General features: G+C 40.5%; 1 protein-coding gene across 1 annotated transcript; it reads right to left on the reverse strand.

Annotated features, from left to right (window-relative positions):
• Window positions 1-534: 534 nt before the first annotated feature.
• Window positions 535-14,868, reverse strand: LOC135473542 (organic cation transporter protein-like). Its single transcript, XM_064753397.1, has 10 exons — window positions 14,724-14,868; window positions 12,086-12,270; window positions 8,885-9,115; window positions 8,225-8,427; window positions 5,795-6,289; window positions 4,283-4,417; window positions 3,476-3,561; window positions 2,710-2,824; window positions 1,636-1,708; window positions 535-750 (listed from the first exon to the last, which is right to left on the reverse strand). Exons 1-10 carry the CDS (start codon window positions 14,866-14,868, stop codon window positions 535-537), a joined length of 1,884 nt encoding a protein of 627 aa, XP_064609467.1.
• Between the last annotated feature and the right edge of the window lie 1,299 nt (window positions 14,869-16,167).

The following is a 16,167-nucleotide window of genomic DNA, read 5'->3' on the forward strand; positions in this document are numbered from 1 at the left end:
TGGAAACTGTTGTTTGCTTCTCTTTGTAGGAATTTGTTTTAGTTTTGTACTTAACATAATTTCTTAGTTCTTTGGTGGTTTGTATTGAACGTTGTGTAGGGAATTGGCTTTGTAATTATTTACCTGGAATGTCAATTTTCTTTGGCGGATGGTATACGAATGTCAACAAATTGATCGTTAAGAGATGTAATAATAGTGCATCACCTGCACATTGCCTAAGTACGTGTATCAAATATATATTTGACTCTAATAAGCCAAAATGAATTTATTTCACACCATAACAAATCGTGTTCAATTGCTTCATTCCCTGAAAGCGGGAAAAGCTTTGTTTCACCAGTAGTTCCAAATGTTAATGGAGTCTAATAGCATCGGAAGTGAGTCGATTCGTGAGAGAGAGTCGATTTATTCACCCTATATTGGTGTAAACAGACATGCACGCCGTATACAAATATGATGACTCACTATTTCCTGTCATATCGGTATAATTTAATCAAGCGAATTTAAAAACATCGATTGACCTTACATTATAGATTGTCAAAGATATGCCTGTTGGAATTGTTTTGCTTTGCTGTGTTCATAAACTGTATCATAGTCTAATAACTTGGATTTTGGTCTGTACCACTTGTCTACATCCTCTTTTATTTGGGGCAATGTCTTGTCTTTGGTTTCCGGTAAGAAGACGAATATTAAGCTGCAGACCAGCGATGTCACACTGTACAGTACACCCGGTAACCATGGCGCCACGCGGATCTGAAAATATAATAAGATTCAAAAGAACAGGTATGTTTGCATTAACTTAATATTGATTTATTTATTTGATTGGTGTTTTACACTGTACTCAAGAATATTTCACTTATACGACGGCGGCCAGCATTATGGTGGGTGGAAACCGAGCAGAGCCTGGGGGAAACCCACGACCATCCGCAGGTTCATTAATTTAATACGTAATATATATTTTTAACATCGACTATATAGAACCCACATCAAGTTACGGCACATTTATGGAAAGGACCCCATGGATTTCCGTGGAGATCTTTAGTTTGAAGTTAGAAGTTACAAATTGAATTTTTAAATGTAGGTCTCTATCATTAAATTTAATACATGTCTCTTAGCATCGACTGATATCCAGATTGATATATTAAGATTGGACACGATGGCATGGTCTTAACAGTAGACTTGACAAGACTTCATCCATCGCACACTGGTAAACACGGCACTTAGCCTACATTAGACAAGGCGGCATGGACTTATATGGCCTTAGCCGTGTTAAAGTAAACTTGACAAAGCGGCACTTAGTAGTAGACAGCAAGGCATGGACTTATTAGTCGTGTCAGTAAACTAAACGAAGTAGTGCTTACCAGTAGCGATAGGACAGCACTGACGTATCATGCAGTAGACTTCACAAAGTGCCACTTTAATACCAGCAGATTTATTTATTTCATTGGTGTTTTACGCCATACTCAAGAATATTTCACTTATACGACGGCGGCCAGAATTATGGTAAGAGGAAAATGGGCAGAGCCCTGGGGAAACATAAGACCATCCCCAGGTTGATGGCAGACCCTCCCACGTAAATACCAATAGATATGATACTGTGCTCTGATCATGCTTTAGACTTGACAAAGCAGCACTTACCAGTAGATTGGAATAGGGAGCCATCATTCCACCGACCCGTGCAGCGGAGCTGGCTATGCCTATACCTAGGCTCCTGTTAACATACAAATCAGTGAGCAACAATTTAAATTAATTTGCAAACTCCTTACAGCTCATACATCGCTCTCTGCGTTCGCTTAACATCACTGCCACAACAAGCAACTGTTTGTCTGAATTCTTGAACAACGCCGAAGTCACTGGGGTCACGGTGATGACGTAAAAAGTGATGTCAGAAAACAAAAACAATCTATCTCAACCTTTGTTTCTAATATTATGTTTTGCATTCTATTTATATAATATATGTACAACATAATCAAAACCTGAAACAATTTTATTGATAAATGGTGATTAAATAGTTTCGCACGAGGACACAAGTGGTGAGGCTAAGCCTAAACAAGCCTACGTACAACTCAAAGGCTCCAAATGTCAAGATTGTCAAGTGATGGCAGAGATGTAAAGCGATCGTGGACTTGCGCTGTAAGGAGTATGATCAACTCAAATGAACAAATGCGACCCAGGAATACACCTTTACTCCGAAACCATTTTAGATTTACATTTGTTCATTAAGACCCTGTCGTCCTCCAATTAGGTTTTTCATTAAAGTTTATTATGAGTTTTAAGGTCTAGATTAAATTTTTACTGATAATATATCAGACTGAGACTTGTACCAATATTGAAATCTGGCAACAGTTAATAACCTTATGATTAATGCGTAACTGAAATAACAGCGGACATATTTTGAATGCACATTCATAAAATGTTTGTGACACAAAGCCTGTCGTCGTGAGGCAGGCCGAGTCCTGAAGTATCATGCCGAAAACACCAGCCATGACACACCATCCAGTCAGATTATACTGACACAAGTCCAGACAGACCCGTTCCTTGCTCCGACCGCTAACAATGCGCATCAAGCAATTTGACAGCGGCAAGTAACATTTTTTCTTTGTTATGACCTGACCCGAGTTAATTTGATCCCAGGTGTATTGACTTCGAGGCGGACGCTCTAACCAATCAGAGGGTAACATTAGCAAAGGTAAGGGTTGCTCATGCACTCACCTGAGGTTTGTTGGGAATAGTTCAGGTGTATAGGTAAACAGACTCCCGAACGCTATGGAATTACCAAACTTGCCGACAATCGCCAGGGCTGTAATGGCGTTACTCACAGCAGAACCTACAATGTATGTATTCATGCACACATTCGAGGATAGGAATATTTATTTGTTGTGAATATATTCTTGAGTACGACGTAAAACACCAGTGAAATAAATACATTAATTTATTTATTTATTTGATAGGAATTTTACGCCGTACTCAAGAATATATCACTTATACGGCAGCGGCCAGCATTACAGCGGGAAGAAACCCAGGAACCCAGGAAGATCCCACGGCCATCCTCAGGTTGATGGCAAGCCTTCAAACATACGATCGAAGAGGAAAACAGCATAGACGAACCTAAAGCGATCGCAGAGGACAGGATTAAGGTAAACAAGGAAATTAATGAGAAATGAATTGTCAGTTTCACGGCAAAAGTGTGGAGTGATGAGTGAATTTGTTGTTTTTGTACAACCTGTTTTTATATGCTGGGCTACCGTCGTGTAAGTGAAATATTCTTTTCAAATAAATAAATTTATATGCTGGATTGGGACTGCCTGAAATTGGCAAAATTGAGTTTGGGATTGTGACAATAGTTGGAGGTCATGACTTCAGAATCTCGTCGCTGCTTTGGTATTGGCCTACTTTCTGTGCAGTAGTCTTTTATATTACTGTTTCTAACACGACAACGTAGATGTGCTTTTCTTTAGTCCTTAAAGAGGTAACTCACCTGAAGTGACCTGCAAGATGACACCAGCCAACAGACTCGCCGCTGTGATCAAATTAAAGATAATGGCAGTGTACTTTCGACCAATCCTGAGCAAAAGAGAATTTTTAAGCATCTGTATGATACAAATTGAGATAATAGGAAACCAGATAACGTCATATGATGAGAGTATGAGTTTTTACAGGATTACGTTCAGACCGGTCCTGGACATAACACAGGTAGCATTTTATACTTTAATACATATTTGAATTGAATAAGACGTTCACGACAAAACTGAAAATTAGGGACACGTTGTGCCCTGCAGCTCAAAGTATTGTTCACTTCTCTCTCTACATATATCTAGATTATTTGCTGATAAGTCAAACCCGTTACAAATCCTATATATTTATTTGTTTGATTAAGGGTTGTAGGGGCCTACATGTACCTTCAGAAAAAAATTATTCTGTTAAGTTTTTAACAGAAAATCTGTTGTCTAAGTAATGCTAGAAGGTATTCTGTTCTTGGAGCTGATTTTTCTGTTAACTATAATAATACACAGTCTATTGATTCAACATAAATACTGCATTAGATTAACAGGATATTATGACGGATACACAGTATTATGTTGTAATGAAAGGACACATTTTATCATCACTAAGGCAAAACTGGAATGCCTTTGGCAGTTATCTGGCTTTTCCCGACTATAACACCCTATATGGTGGAAGGCATGTGGGTTCGAAGCTAGGAACGTGCCCTAGCCATCAAAGGACAAGCATGTTAAATTACTAGGCCACATGTCACCCCCATGGAACCCAGATACACAGTCTTTACTTGACGATAGAGAAGTAGGTTATGACGCCACCAGGGATCTCCACCACGGCGTTCAGGAATAGGTTCAGATAGGGGTTTCCTGCCAGAGACGAAGAGGTGAGAAACATGCCCAGGTACACCCAGTTGTTAGTGACCCTGAATGAACAGAGGGTGAAGGATTAACATGGATTATGGCGGTAGCTATTGACCGAAGTATTCAACTTAGATCATCAATCGGTAAATCAATACCCAAAGTCAATTTTCCAAAAACTGTTTCATTAATAAAATTAGCATCACAAAAGTAGGTCATTACACAGCTCCTTAAAAGAGATGGTTGTAAGTTCCTCGCTTGGCGTTCAGCATTAAGAGGATAGCGCAACGATTGGTTGAACCGTATCAGTATAATGCCTTGGGCGCGGTGGCTTACTTGCACATTACATGCACTCTAAGGATTCTTTCGTCATATGACTGCAAAAACTGTAAGTACGACGTTAAACCCTAATCACTCACTCGCTCATTTATTTATATGTGATTGTTGTCTTCTGCTAAACTCAAGAACTTTTCGCTGATACATTGTCCACAACCTTTATGTGGTGTTGAGCGGGGTCCCCGAGAGATAGTGCAACCGATAATTACACCGTACGTATTATACATAATCATGGATTACCAGTTACTTCGTGTAATAAGACCGATGTTCTTGGACATCAGGTATGTTGTCCAAATGTTTTTGAATGTATACCACTCGCACCGGCGGTGCCAGTTAGTAAACCAAGTTCATATAAGGTTTGCTCGTGGAGTGAACATAGATAACTGGATATATCCAGCGAAAGGCTGTATTTTGCGATGTCGAGAAGCTTGTATGCTGTATCAGCGAAGGCCAATATGCTGTATCAGCCATAGCCTGAATGCTGTATCAGACAAGGCCAATATGCTACATCAGCAAAGGCCAATATGCTGTATCAGCCAAGGCCTGAATGCTGTATCAACCAAGGCCAATATGCTGTATCAGCCAAGGCCTGAATGCTGTATCAACCAAGGCCAATATGCTGTATCAGCGAAGGCCAATATGCTGTATCAGTGAAAGCTTGAATGCTGTATCTGCGAATGGCTCGCAAATGTGATGGCCTGAATGCTGTATCATCCAAGGCCTAAATGCTGTATCAGCGAAGGCCAATATGCTGTATCAGCGAAGGCCAATATGCTGTTTCTGCGAATGGCTCGGAGATGTGAAGACCTGGATGCTGTATCAGCAAAGGCCAATATGCTGTATTAGCCAAAGCCTGAATGATGTATCAACCAAGGCCAATATGCTGTATCAGCCAAGGCCTGAATGCTGTATCAGCCAAGGCCAATATGCCGCACGGTCTATGCGTCAGCAGAATTATAACATCGATACATGTGATATACTCTACTTATCATGTTTGTCCCGTAACATCCTATGCATAGTGTTGAACTATTTTCTATATTCTGGCAAACTTCCCCCCAGAATTGCCAAAATAAACTCTAAGTATACCAGTTATGTTAAGAACTAACCATGCGAATGTCATGACCGATGTGAAAAGCCTGAGTTTTGGGTGCTTCATCAGATCACATGGGGAATCTGTAGAAACTGGTTGAAGCGTATCAGTCTCTTCCATATAGCCGGCATCTCGTGTGTCCAGGTGACTTGAACCTCGTGTGTCCGGACTCTCTATCTGACACGGACCTCGTGTCGCCAGTGCTTCAGCGTGGACCGGGCCATGTATTTCAGGTCTTTCCGTCTGCCTCACACCTCGTATACGTAACGTTTCCTTATGATCCTGGCCAGGTGTTTCCGGGTCACGTGTATTCATTTGTATATCAAGTTTTCCCCCATTCACCAGCTTCTCCTCAGATTCCGTTGCTAAGGCTTTGTCACAAGAGTCCAAGTATGCCTGTACAACTGGATGGTCTCTTCTACCGTTAATTTTAGCAGCCTTGGATACTATCGTTTTCATGGCCTGAAATTTGCCGTTTGCCAGAAGCCAGCGGATAGATTCATCCAATAAACTGAATATGAAAAGAAAAGAAAAGTGGAATTTAGTGTATACCATGGTTCATAATACCTCAACACGATAAGAACACAAAAACGTCATTCCATACTCGACTTCGTCACTTTTAAGAATGATAACTTCGAAAATTCGGACTTGTGTGGTAACTTTCTGACACTAAACTAAGTTCGTTTGTGACAACTTTTGCATAGTAGGCCTATAGCTAGCCACAAATTTTTGGATCGTACGGTTAGGCTTTACATTTTCCGCTTTTGTTGGTGCGCGTAATCATTGATCCAATGAATATATATTGTTATGGGTTCAGATCGTCTAGGCTGTCACAGGTACATGTACATGTAAGTTGATTGTGGCTACCATGAGAACTTGTATTAAATACAACAGACTGCATAGATAGTGGGTAGTGAAAAGAAGAGAACCTACGACGTTGTGATAGTTAGCAGATGCTGGGTCACTCGTTACCGGCCTCTCTTGTCAGTTTGCTCCTATTAATGTTTTATTTTTACTGTTCACATTCTCAAGCAGAATTAGGGAAAAAAGCAGTGATATTAATTTTGCTTCATTAGACGCTACCGCTCTGGAATAGAACGCTCTGGACTGATCTAGAACGACTGAACATGTTGACTGTGACTATGATGATAACAGATCCTAAGGACATGTGGGCAAGACGACTGTGACCAGATGCACCATGACCACATATTCTAAAGACAGGAGGCCAAGTTGACTGTGACTACATATAGCATGACGACACATCCCAAGGACAGGAGACCAAGTTGACTGTGACTACAGGTACCATGACCACATATCTCAAAGGCGGGAGACCAAGTTGACGGTGACTACATGAACCATGACGACATATCCAAAAGACAGTAGGTCAAGTTGACTGTGGCTACAAGTTCCATGACGACATATCTTAAAGACAGAAGGCTAAGTTGACTGTGACTACATATAGCATGACGACACATCCCGAAAACAGGAGACCAAGTTGACTGTGACTACATGAACCATGACGACATATCCTAGAGACAGTAGGTCAAGTTGACTGTGTTTACTGTACCATGACGACATATCTTAAAGACAGAAGGCTAAGTTGACTGTGACTACATGTACCATGACGACATATCCCGAAAACAGGAGGCCAAGTTGACTGTAATCACAGGTACCATGACGACATATCCTAAAGACAGGCGACCAAGTTGACTGTGACTACATGCACCATGACGACATATTTTAAAGGCAGGAGATTAAATTGATTGTGACCAGCCATGCCGATGTGTGTTAAAGCCGCATGGCAAGATAGAAGTGTTACGTGTTACCATGGTAGATACAATGGCCAAGTTTTTGATGTGATTTTTGTTGTTTTCAGCGAACATTTGTCGACTATTCCGCTGTGGTTGCTGTTTTAGTTTTACTCTCTCTGTTGTAGTCTTTTATGTTATTGAACGAGCGAAATCCATCTGATGCAGCATTTTCAATATAAGTTATACTTCATTTACAAATCCTGTGGAGTCAAACGGGTTATATTTTTGGAAAGAAAGACGATAACCTGCATGAAATCATCGACTTTTATCAAAACAGAGAGACCGGCCCCGATAGCACAGTTGGTGGAGGGTCCGCTTTGGGGCATGGTTCCTGGGTTGGGTTACACCTAACACCTGAAAAGAGGAAGTTGTGACTTCCTCACTTGGCGTCCAACATTAAGGGGACAGTGCAACGACTGGTTGCAACAAGGAGGCACATTACATGCGCTCTAATCAATCCTTCGTAGTCATATGACTGAAAAATTGTTTAAGCACATTGTTTAAAAGTCTAAGCACTCACTCACACAAAACAAAGTCATTTCCAAAATGGATTCTTGTGAGGCTTGTATGGAAAGCTTTTCATATAGAAATGCTTCTCGAATTCCCTTTTACCCCATGCTGCTTTACCTACGTACATCATGTTGGGTATGACCACAAGACACGGCAGCGTCAGGACGATTTGACTGTAACGCCAAGATAGGTCACGACAGAGGTAGCTCAACCCAGAGAAAACCGTTAGGGAAAGCGCCCAGATGAGATTACCCCACAAGGACAGGTACGATCGATTGGATACTGGCACCAGCTCTAAAGTGATAACTGTCACAACCATGATGTAACCCTGTAAAAGTACAAGGACCGGTTTTTAGGTTTAGCTTTTGATATAAAATCGTATGAAAGAAAAATTACTAAATTTTAGGATCTCGAAAAACGTGGATTTTTGGGGGAGTGGGTGTGTGGGGTTTCTTTTGTGGGGGTGGGGGTGGATAGGATGAAGAATCAGTGATAATCAATAATGATATGTTACTTACTGAGCGGAAGAGACAGCTCAGTGGGGGTAAGTACTGGTGTGTAGGACAAACATTCGAAGTAAAACTTATATTATAGTACTTTATTTTTGGCAGACTTTTTTCAGTATTTAGAAGTTAAAGCAGTTAAACAGGGCTGTTTGGCCAAGTGTCAGTATATAATGTGACTGGGCGGGGTGTCGTGTCTGGTGTTTTTGGCATGATACGTCAGTGACGGCAGCACTTTGGCGGCATGAACTCGCCATACATAGATAGTTCAGCAGAACTTACCGACTGGAAGATGCCAACAACTAGGCGCATTAAAATCATGGCCAATGGCGACTGGAGGAACGCAATCACAACGCTACACACAATTGCCGCCCACAGGTTCAGAAGACACACCCACTTCCGGCCCCATCGGTCCGCCAGGAACATAAACAGGGTACCCCCGATGCCTTGACCAATGGTAAAGGTCGTCTGACTCATCTCAGCTAGGTATTGTCTAGAGCAGACCAGGTCCCACTGAGAAAGACATATAGAAAGATTGGCTGGACAGTCATAACACCTGGCTGAAAGACATGAAATCCGGCTGGACAAAGACATAAAACCGGACAGGTTAATGACAAAGTCAAACTGGATAGACAGGTAACAAGGCTACAAAAATCGACACGAATCTAGGCTTGGATGAAGGACGTAGGCAAAAAGCGATGTTCTATAAAGACATAAAACCAGAGAGCCTAAAGACATGATGCCCGAAAGAATAGACAAAAAAGAAACAGGTTGGGCAAGGACATAAATACGTATTGGTTTTGAAGTCAGACTGCTTAATGGAATAAAGACATTAAGCCATGTTGGACAGACATTAACTCTAGCTGGATAAAGACAAGGAGCCATATGCATAAGCACAAGCAGGATAAAGACAGCAAGCCAAGTTGAACGTTGACATAAAACCGCAGTAGATGAAGACATAAAGTCAGGATGGATAAAGACCAATTGTCATGCTGGATAAAGACGAAATGTCATGCTGGATAAAAACAGCAAATCAGGTTGGACGCCGACAACACGCCGGGGGGGGGGGGATGAAGACATAAAGTCATGCTGGGTGAAGACAGGATGTCATGTTGGATAAAGACAAGATGAATAAAGACAAAATGTCATGATGGGCAAATGCCATGCTGGATAAAGACATCAAGCCAGATTGGACACCGACATCTAACCGGAGTGGATGAAGACAATGTCAAGATAGATTACAACACAGACCGAAGACGGTATAAAGCAAGGTGGGAAAAAGACAAAGCACCCAACTGTATAAATATCAGGCCTAGGTGGACAATTTATGTACAAATCTGGCTTGTAAGGTAGAGACATAGAGCATGGCTGAACAAAGACACAGCACCAGGTTTGATAAAGACATTTGTGGACATAAGGACATAAAGTCAGAATGGACAAACATATAAAACCAGGGTGCATAAAGATACAGTTAGGCTAGATAGAGGAAATACCAAACTGAATAATAGAATAATAGTTCAGCACAATGACAATAGAAGCAACATGTCTGAAATTACCATTCTAAAGGTTTAACTGAAGGAGGAAAAAATCCAACCGCCAAATCCAAATGAACGAGATCTATCAAGGTGTAAAACAGTTTGTTTTGACTTTTCAATTTCATCGCAAACATTGAGGTTTCAGCAATAATACTAAGAGATAAACCTCTTTGGTATTCTCCTGGTTTCCTCCCATCATATTGCTGGCCGTATGAGTGAAATATTCTTGAGTAATGGCTTAAAACAACAATCAAACAAATAAATAAATCTTACTTTTGTAACTATTTACGTTACGATTTTCGGCTACCAGGGCAAACTATTCATAAAAATCTAATAGTATACGTCTTACTTCTGTAACAATACTGGGTATACCGTGGGAATCATCTCACCTCTGTAACAATACTGGGTATACCGTGGGCATCATCTCACCTCTGTAACAATACTGGGTATACCGTGGGCATCATTTCACCTCTGTAACAATACTGGGTATACCGTGGGCATCATCTCACCTCTGTAACAATACCAGGTATCCTATAGACATCATTACACCTCTCATCTCTGTAATAATGGCAAGTTTCCTGTACACATATCAATACGCACCTGGCCTCCATTCCAATGTGAAATTCTTCTCTTGCCTCTTACCTCTGAAACAATGGTAAATTCCCCGGCATAGTGTACTGTAGGCAAGCATCACCATACATCTGCAGTCTGTCATCATCGTGATATACAGTAAGCACACGCCTTTACCTTTTTAAATAATGGTAAGTTCTAGGATATACTTTGGACACATCTGTGCACATCGTGAGCTTCATGTGATGCCACATACGACATCTTACATATTTTACTACACCGGCGATACTGAGCGAAGGTTGTATACTGGTTATTCTCTTGTTTATTATTTAAAGGAACACTAGCATGAGGTACATGTCAGACAAAAGACCATTATATACTGTTTGGGAAAATTGTTTCATTTATATTTTTTTAGAATATTTTTTTCCCTAGAAAATGCATTTAAAACTTCGGATTCTACCGTGGCCTTTCTGACCAAATTGGGGTCAGTGATGTCACTTCAGCTTTTTTCCACTTAACACTCATAGATTGTTATATTTCATCATGCAAAATGCATCTTCATTTAGAACTATGAATGCATTCAACAAAAGAACCTTGATGCGAACTTTTTCAAGCCAAAAAGATTGCTGTTACGTCACTGACACCCAGTTGGTCCCATTAGACCACCATAGAATCCTATGTTTTAAATGCATTTTAGTCTGCTAGAAAAATTCTAAACAAATAAATCAAACCATTTTCCTGGCCAATGTTTAATGGTCTTTCACCTGATAAATACTTTATTTTAGTATTTTCTTTGCCATTAACGGCTATTGACCTATATCATAATTGTATTTTCTACAACAATGCTGTTCCCCGGAGCATACACGTACTATATAACTCTCTCTGTAACAATGCTGTTTCCTGGGGGCTACATGTACTATATAACTCTTTCTGTAACAATGCTGTTCCCCGGGGCACACTATACCTCTGTGTAACAATGCTGTTCCCAGGGGCATACAGGTACTATATAACTCTCTCTGTAACGATGCTGTTTCCTGGGGCATACAAGTACTATATAACTCTCTCTGTAACAATGCTGTTTCCCGAGGCATACAAGTACTATATAACTCTCTCTGTAACAATGCTGTTCCCCGGGGCACAGTATACCTCTGTGTAATGATGCTGTTTTCCCGGGGCATATTTTACACCTCTCACATCTGTAAGAATTAATTCTGTGTTCCCTGGGCTTATTGAACCACTTACCTCTGTTACAATGCTGTTTACGGCGGGGCTTTGGCTTTCTTACCTCTGTACCATTGTTGATTTCCCAGGGTTAGGCCTACTGCACCTCTCACCTCTAAAACAATGCTGTTTTCCAGGGGCTTACTGCACCTCTCACCTCTGTAACAATGCTGTTTTCCCGGGGCATACTGTAGACAAAGCCAGCGTCACAAGGAGCTGACTGATTGGTCACAGGATCCACCACCTCACACTGTTGTTGTTGTTCGCTCCAGTTGAAGGACCCACTCTGCGATGCTGTCTGGTTATGGAACTCCGATGAGCAGATGAAGTTAGGCGGAGGGGCTGGAATCATAGTTAACGATGAGTACCTGCCATTTAAATTACCATTTTATAGGTGTATTTACAGTCAGGTATCGAAAAAGACTTTACCCACCACTGTACGTGCAATAAAAGCTTCATACACACAAGGTTTGTGGAGCTGCAGTGCAATGTTTAAACTGGCCTACCCTCATTTATAATGTCACCAAATGCAGAAATTATTAAAAAGTAATCTTCTCAAAGCTCGGTCGCCAAGATATGGCTGAGATATTGCCGATGTGGTGTTAAGCCATAATCATTCATTCACTCTCAAAGCTCAATCCATTTGATTTACCAGGCGGCATTCTGATGATCTTTTGCCAATAAACAATTCCTATTGTGAAAGAAATTTATCCACCTCTGTTAGATTTGAAGGCCACAACAAATAGTTTTAAGGTTACATCGTATACTGCAGACTTATATGTGTACAAGGCTGAGCAATATCTCGTCTCTTCTCGTCATTGGGACAAAGGGAATAATTCCAGTCCTGAAATTGTCAATTATCCGTTTCTGCATAGTAATATATCAATGGGTCCTGTATATGGCGTACACATGCATGTATATCGTCTAGTGACATTTGTGAGATATTGTGTACAATGCGATGATTTCAAACTAAGCCACAGGTTACTGATTCCAAAAAATAGTTTGTCAAGGATTCTCAACCAAAGGTCTTCATTCTACAGTGAGTATAATCTAGGCGTCAAAACATTCGTGTACTATAACCATAAGCCTTGTGATTCCTGAGTCCTTTCGCCGTGCCGGTATGCTAACCACCTCAGCCACAGAGGCCCCCCAAACGATTCATCTAATGATTTTTACATCAACATGGAGGTTTTATGAATTGTTCACTATTTGTGAACTGGAGGATTTAGGTTTGGATAAATCGTGAGATTTTCGATTTGGAACGCCGCAGGCTTGTCTGGTATACGAATGTGCTTTGACTCGCTCTTAAACTAGTATTAATATGGTGGATGGCATAACCAACTTTTTCTTAATGAACTGAAGACATGGGTCCAGCACTGAAAGGTCTACCTTTTGCCGCTTTGACCACTTTTATACACAGCACTGGAGTTATTTTTACCTTACATTGTTTAATTTTTTTCAATTGTCAACACTGGTCGTACATAAAATCTGGCGACAGACTAAAGCTGGTAAATATTCCAGTTACAGATGTACGGGAATCCTATTCCGTGTACTACTTCATCAAAAAAGAAATGTTTAACATATCGCTGTTATTTTACAATGTGGAATGAAATTTTAATTATGTATATATTCAAACTTTAGCCGCAGTACTTCAGGGTGTCTTTCTTGAGTGTAAACAAAGACGTGTGCTGGCTTGTACTGTGTGCACAACACAGCCTGTGTTGCAGGCTTGCAATATAGGATCACTGGTGGAGCGGTCGTGTCCAAACTGGTGTCATTTTAGGTGTTTGGACAAGCAGGGCGTTACTTCTGCTTAAACGGAACCTGCACAAGAAAGAGAAACCCCTTCACTCAGAATTGCATTAAAATTACATCTAAAGAGGGTATCTTTTCAATCAGAGAAGTTAAATCCATAAATAATATCTGGTACTTTGAGAAATGATTGAGATGTCTTGGGAGGTTTGAATTGTATTTTGCTTCCAAAACACTCGCATCAAGGCTTGCTTCTTGGCCAGAAGCATCTAAGGAAACGGCGTCGTACATACAGTTCCCAATTCCTCGAAAGAGAAACAATTTTTTTATGAAACAAAATCAATACAAGTAAGAATTTATACGATAGCTAGATTGGTAGAGAAATAGAAATCCCTATAAAAATTACGGAAATACCGAAAAGGTTTCAAAAACATAGAGCTGCCATCAACTAGTGCATGCAACGTGGTCAGTCACGGGGCTTTTCTGGACTACAAGTTAATAAGGTGGACCCCCCCCCCCCACCATCCGTGACGGAAGGGATAGCAAATCTTAAAAAAACAAAAGGCAGATTTTATTCAAATGTATCAATATAGTTGGTGTTTTTTCTGTGTTGAAGTGACTTTTTAATTATGGTTCAGTTCTGCAAACACATTTGGCGCTAAGAAACAAACGTATAATCAGATTTAAATCAGTGTTGACATTTTTCAGGGCACATGTATTTCTATGCTAGGACATGCTATTTTGAAATATACACAAGCGACTTTCGAGGTTTAAAAATAAATATTACAGTTGATATTCCAATGTGTAAATCCGTAAATCCATTTATTAAATGTATTACCTTGTAAATCAAGTTAAAAAATAATCCACAACCGACAAAATACAAAATGTGATATTAAAACTGGGACGGTGGGGGGGGGGGGGGTATAAACGCACGACTTTATCGAAGATTGGTTCTTGTATCATGATAGAGTCGTGTGGTTTGACTTAATGTTACATTGTCAGTTCCCATAACATTGTCATTTATAAGGAAAAACTGAACCCACCTAACACTATTATGGCCAGAAGCTGACAGGCAGCAGGTATACCCAGCAGCATCTGCCAGTTGATTTGATAGACCTGCCACTTCCCCCAGGGACGTAACGCCATCAGGAGAGAATCCACGCTAATACTGGCGTCCTGAGAGTCCATGGTCATATACCAGTCAGCACTAAAACGTTCCAACACTACAGGATTACAGCTACACAGACCCACGGTTAGAGTATGTTGAAAATGAGAATGTGATATGATAATTAATACTGAAACCCGGCATACACATACATGTGACTGACCTTTCCACCGACAAATCTAGGAATCGTGGGTTTGAATAAGCGAATGTAACAAGAACAGCGAGGACAGCATCATTGCCAACGGTCATGTTAAAGCACCCGTTGTGGTCATGAATATTCTGAGCAGAATACCTGTGACCCAGATCTATAGGAATACGTTTCCTCCCTCCATAATGCTGGCCGCCATCGTTAAAATACAAGAAGTTAAATATTCTTGAGTACGGTGTAAAACACCAGGCAAATTAATAAGTGTGAAAATATGGAGAACGATAACTGATAGCTGCTTGTAAAAAGAAAATATTTAGTGGACCTACCGTACTAGACGCGCTCTCGTAGATTCGGAATCTACCGAGGCTGTCCTTCGGGCACAGTGCATACAGATTTAAATAAGGCAGAGCTGTTATCATTCTGAACCAGCTAAACACTGGCACGTGGTCTATACCAAGCCCATGCTACCAGACTCGGTCGTGACCATCGCTCTTAGAAATAGCCATCAGATTCCTTTATTGCGGGCTTAAGAGGTTGTACCACCAAATTCTTGAGAGATTCTTGAGTACAGCGTACATGACCAATCAAATAATAAATAAATGTAGAGTAGGCACTTCACCAGATGCGGTGTGGACCACTGTCTTACGTGAAATGTTCTTCATGACTTGCGATCTGCGATATGTGCTTTTATGCCACAGAGAGTGTTAGCTGCGCAATTCACCACATGCGACCTTGACCATCGACATAAGTGAAATAGTCTCTTAAACTGGCGAAATATATAAAAAAAAATATCAATCTCTAAGAAATGTTAACAGGCGGGAATTTGGTGTCTAACGTAGCTCTGAGATCGATTGGCCATGTTACCATCTTAGCGTCCACATCAATATAAATGCATTTCTGAAAGCTAAGCTGGGACGAATGAAACGGATCTCAAATCTGTGTTTAACGTTGCTTCATTGTGTGTATCATATATTTAATTCTAATGAAGTGAATGTGTTTTACATCATAATAAATCATATTCGTTTAATTCAAGCCTTAATTCCATACGCGACATTTTCTGCTTTCCAAATGTAATGGAAAATATGAAATGGAAATCATATATAAATGGAACACTACAGCATACAGTGAGTAAAACTGGAACAGGTATAGGGCTATGTGAAGCTATAACTTATTC

The sequence above is a fragment of the Liolophura sinensis genome, chromosome 8 (genome assembly GCF_032854445.1).
Source record: "Liolophura sinensis isolate JHLJ2023 chromosome 8, CUHK_Ljap_v2, whole genome shotgun sequence".
Classification (NCBI taxonomy): domain Eukaryota; kingdom Metazoa; phylum Mollusca; class Polyplacophora; order Chitonida; family Chitonidae; genus Liolophura; species Liolophura sinensis.

Excerpts from the sequence above, each read along its gene's own strand:
- LOC135473542 (XM_064753397.1), bottom strand. The coding sequence starts at position 14,868 with ATGGACTCTCAGGACGCCAGTATTAGCGTGGATTCTCTCCTGATGGCG. Across the intron at positions 8,428-8,884 it reads TTGTTGGCATCTTCCAGTCG|GGTTACATCATGGTTGTGAC; the intron begins GTAAGTTCTGCT and ends GTACTTTTACAG. Across the intron at positions 751-1,635 it reads CTCCCTATTCCAATCTACTG|ATCCGCGTGGCGCCATGGTT; the intron begins GTAAGTGCTGCT and ends TTATATTTTCAG.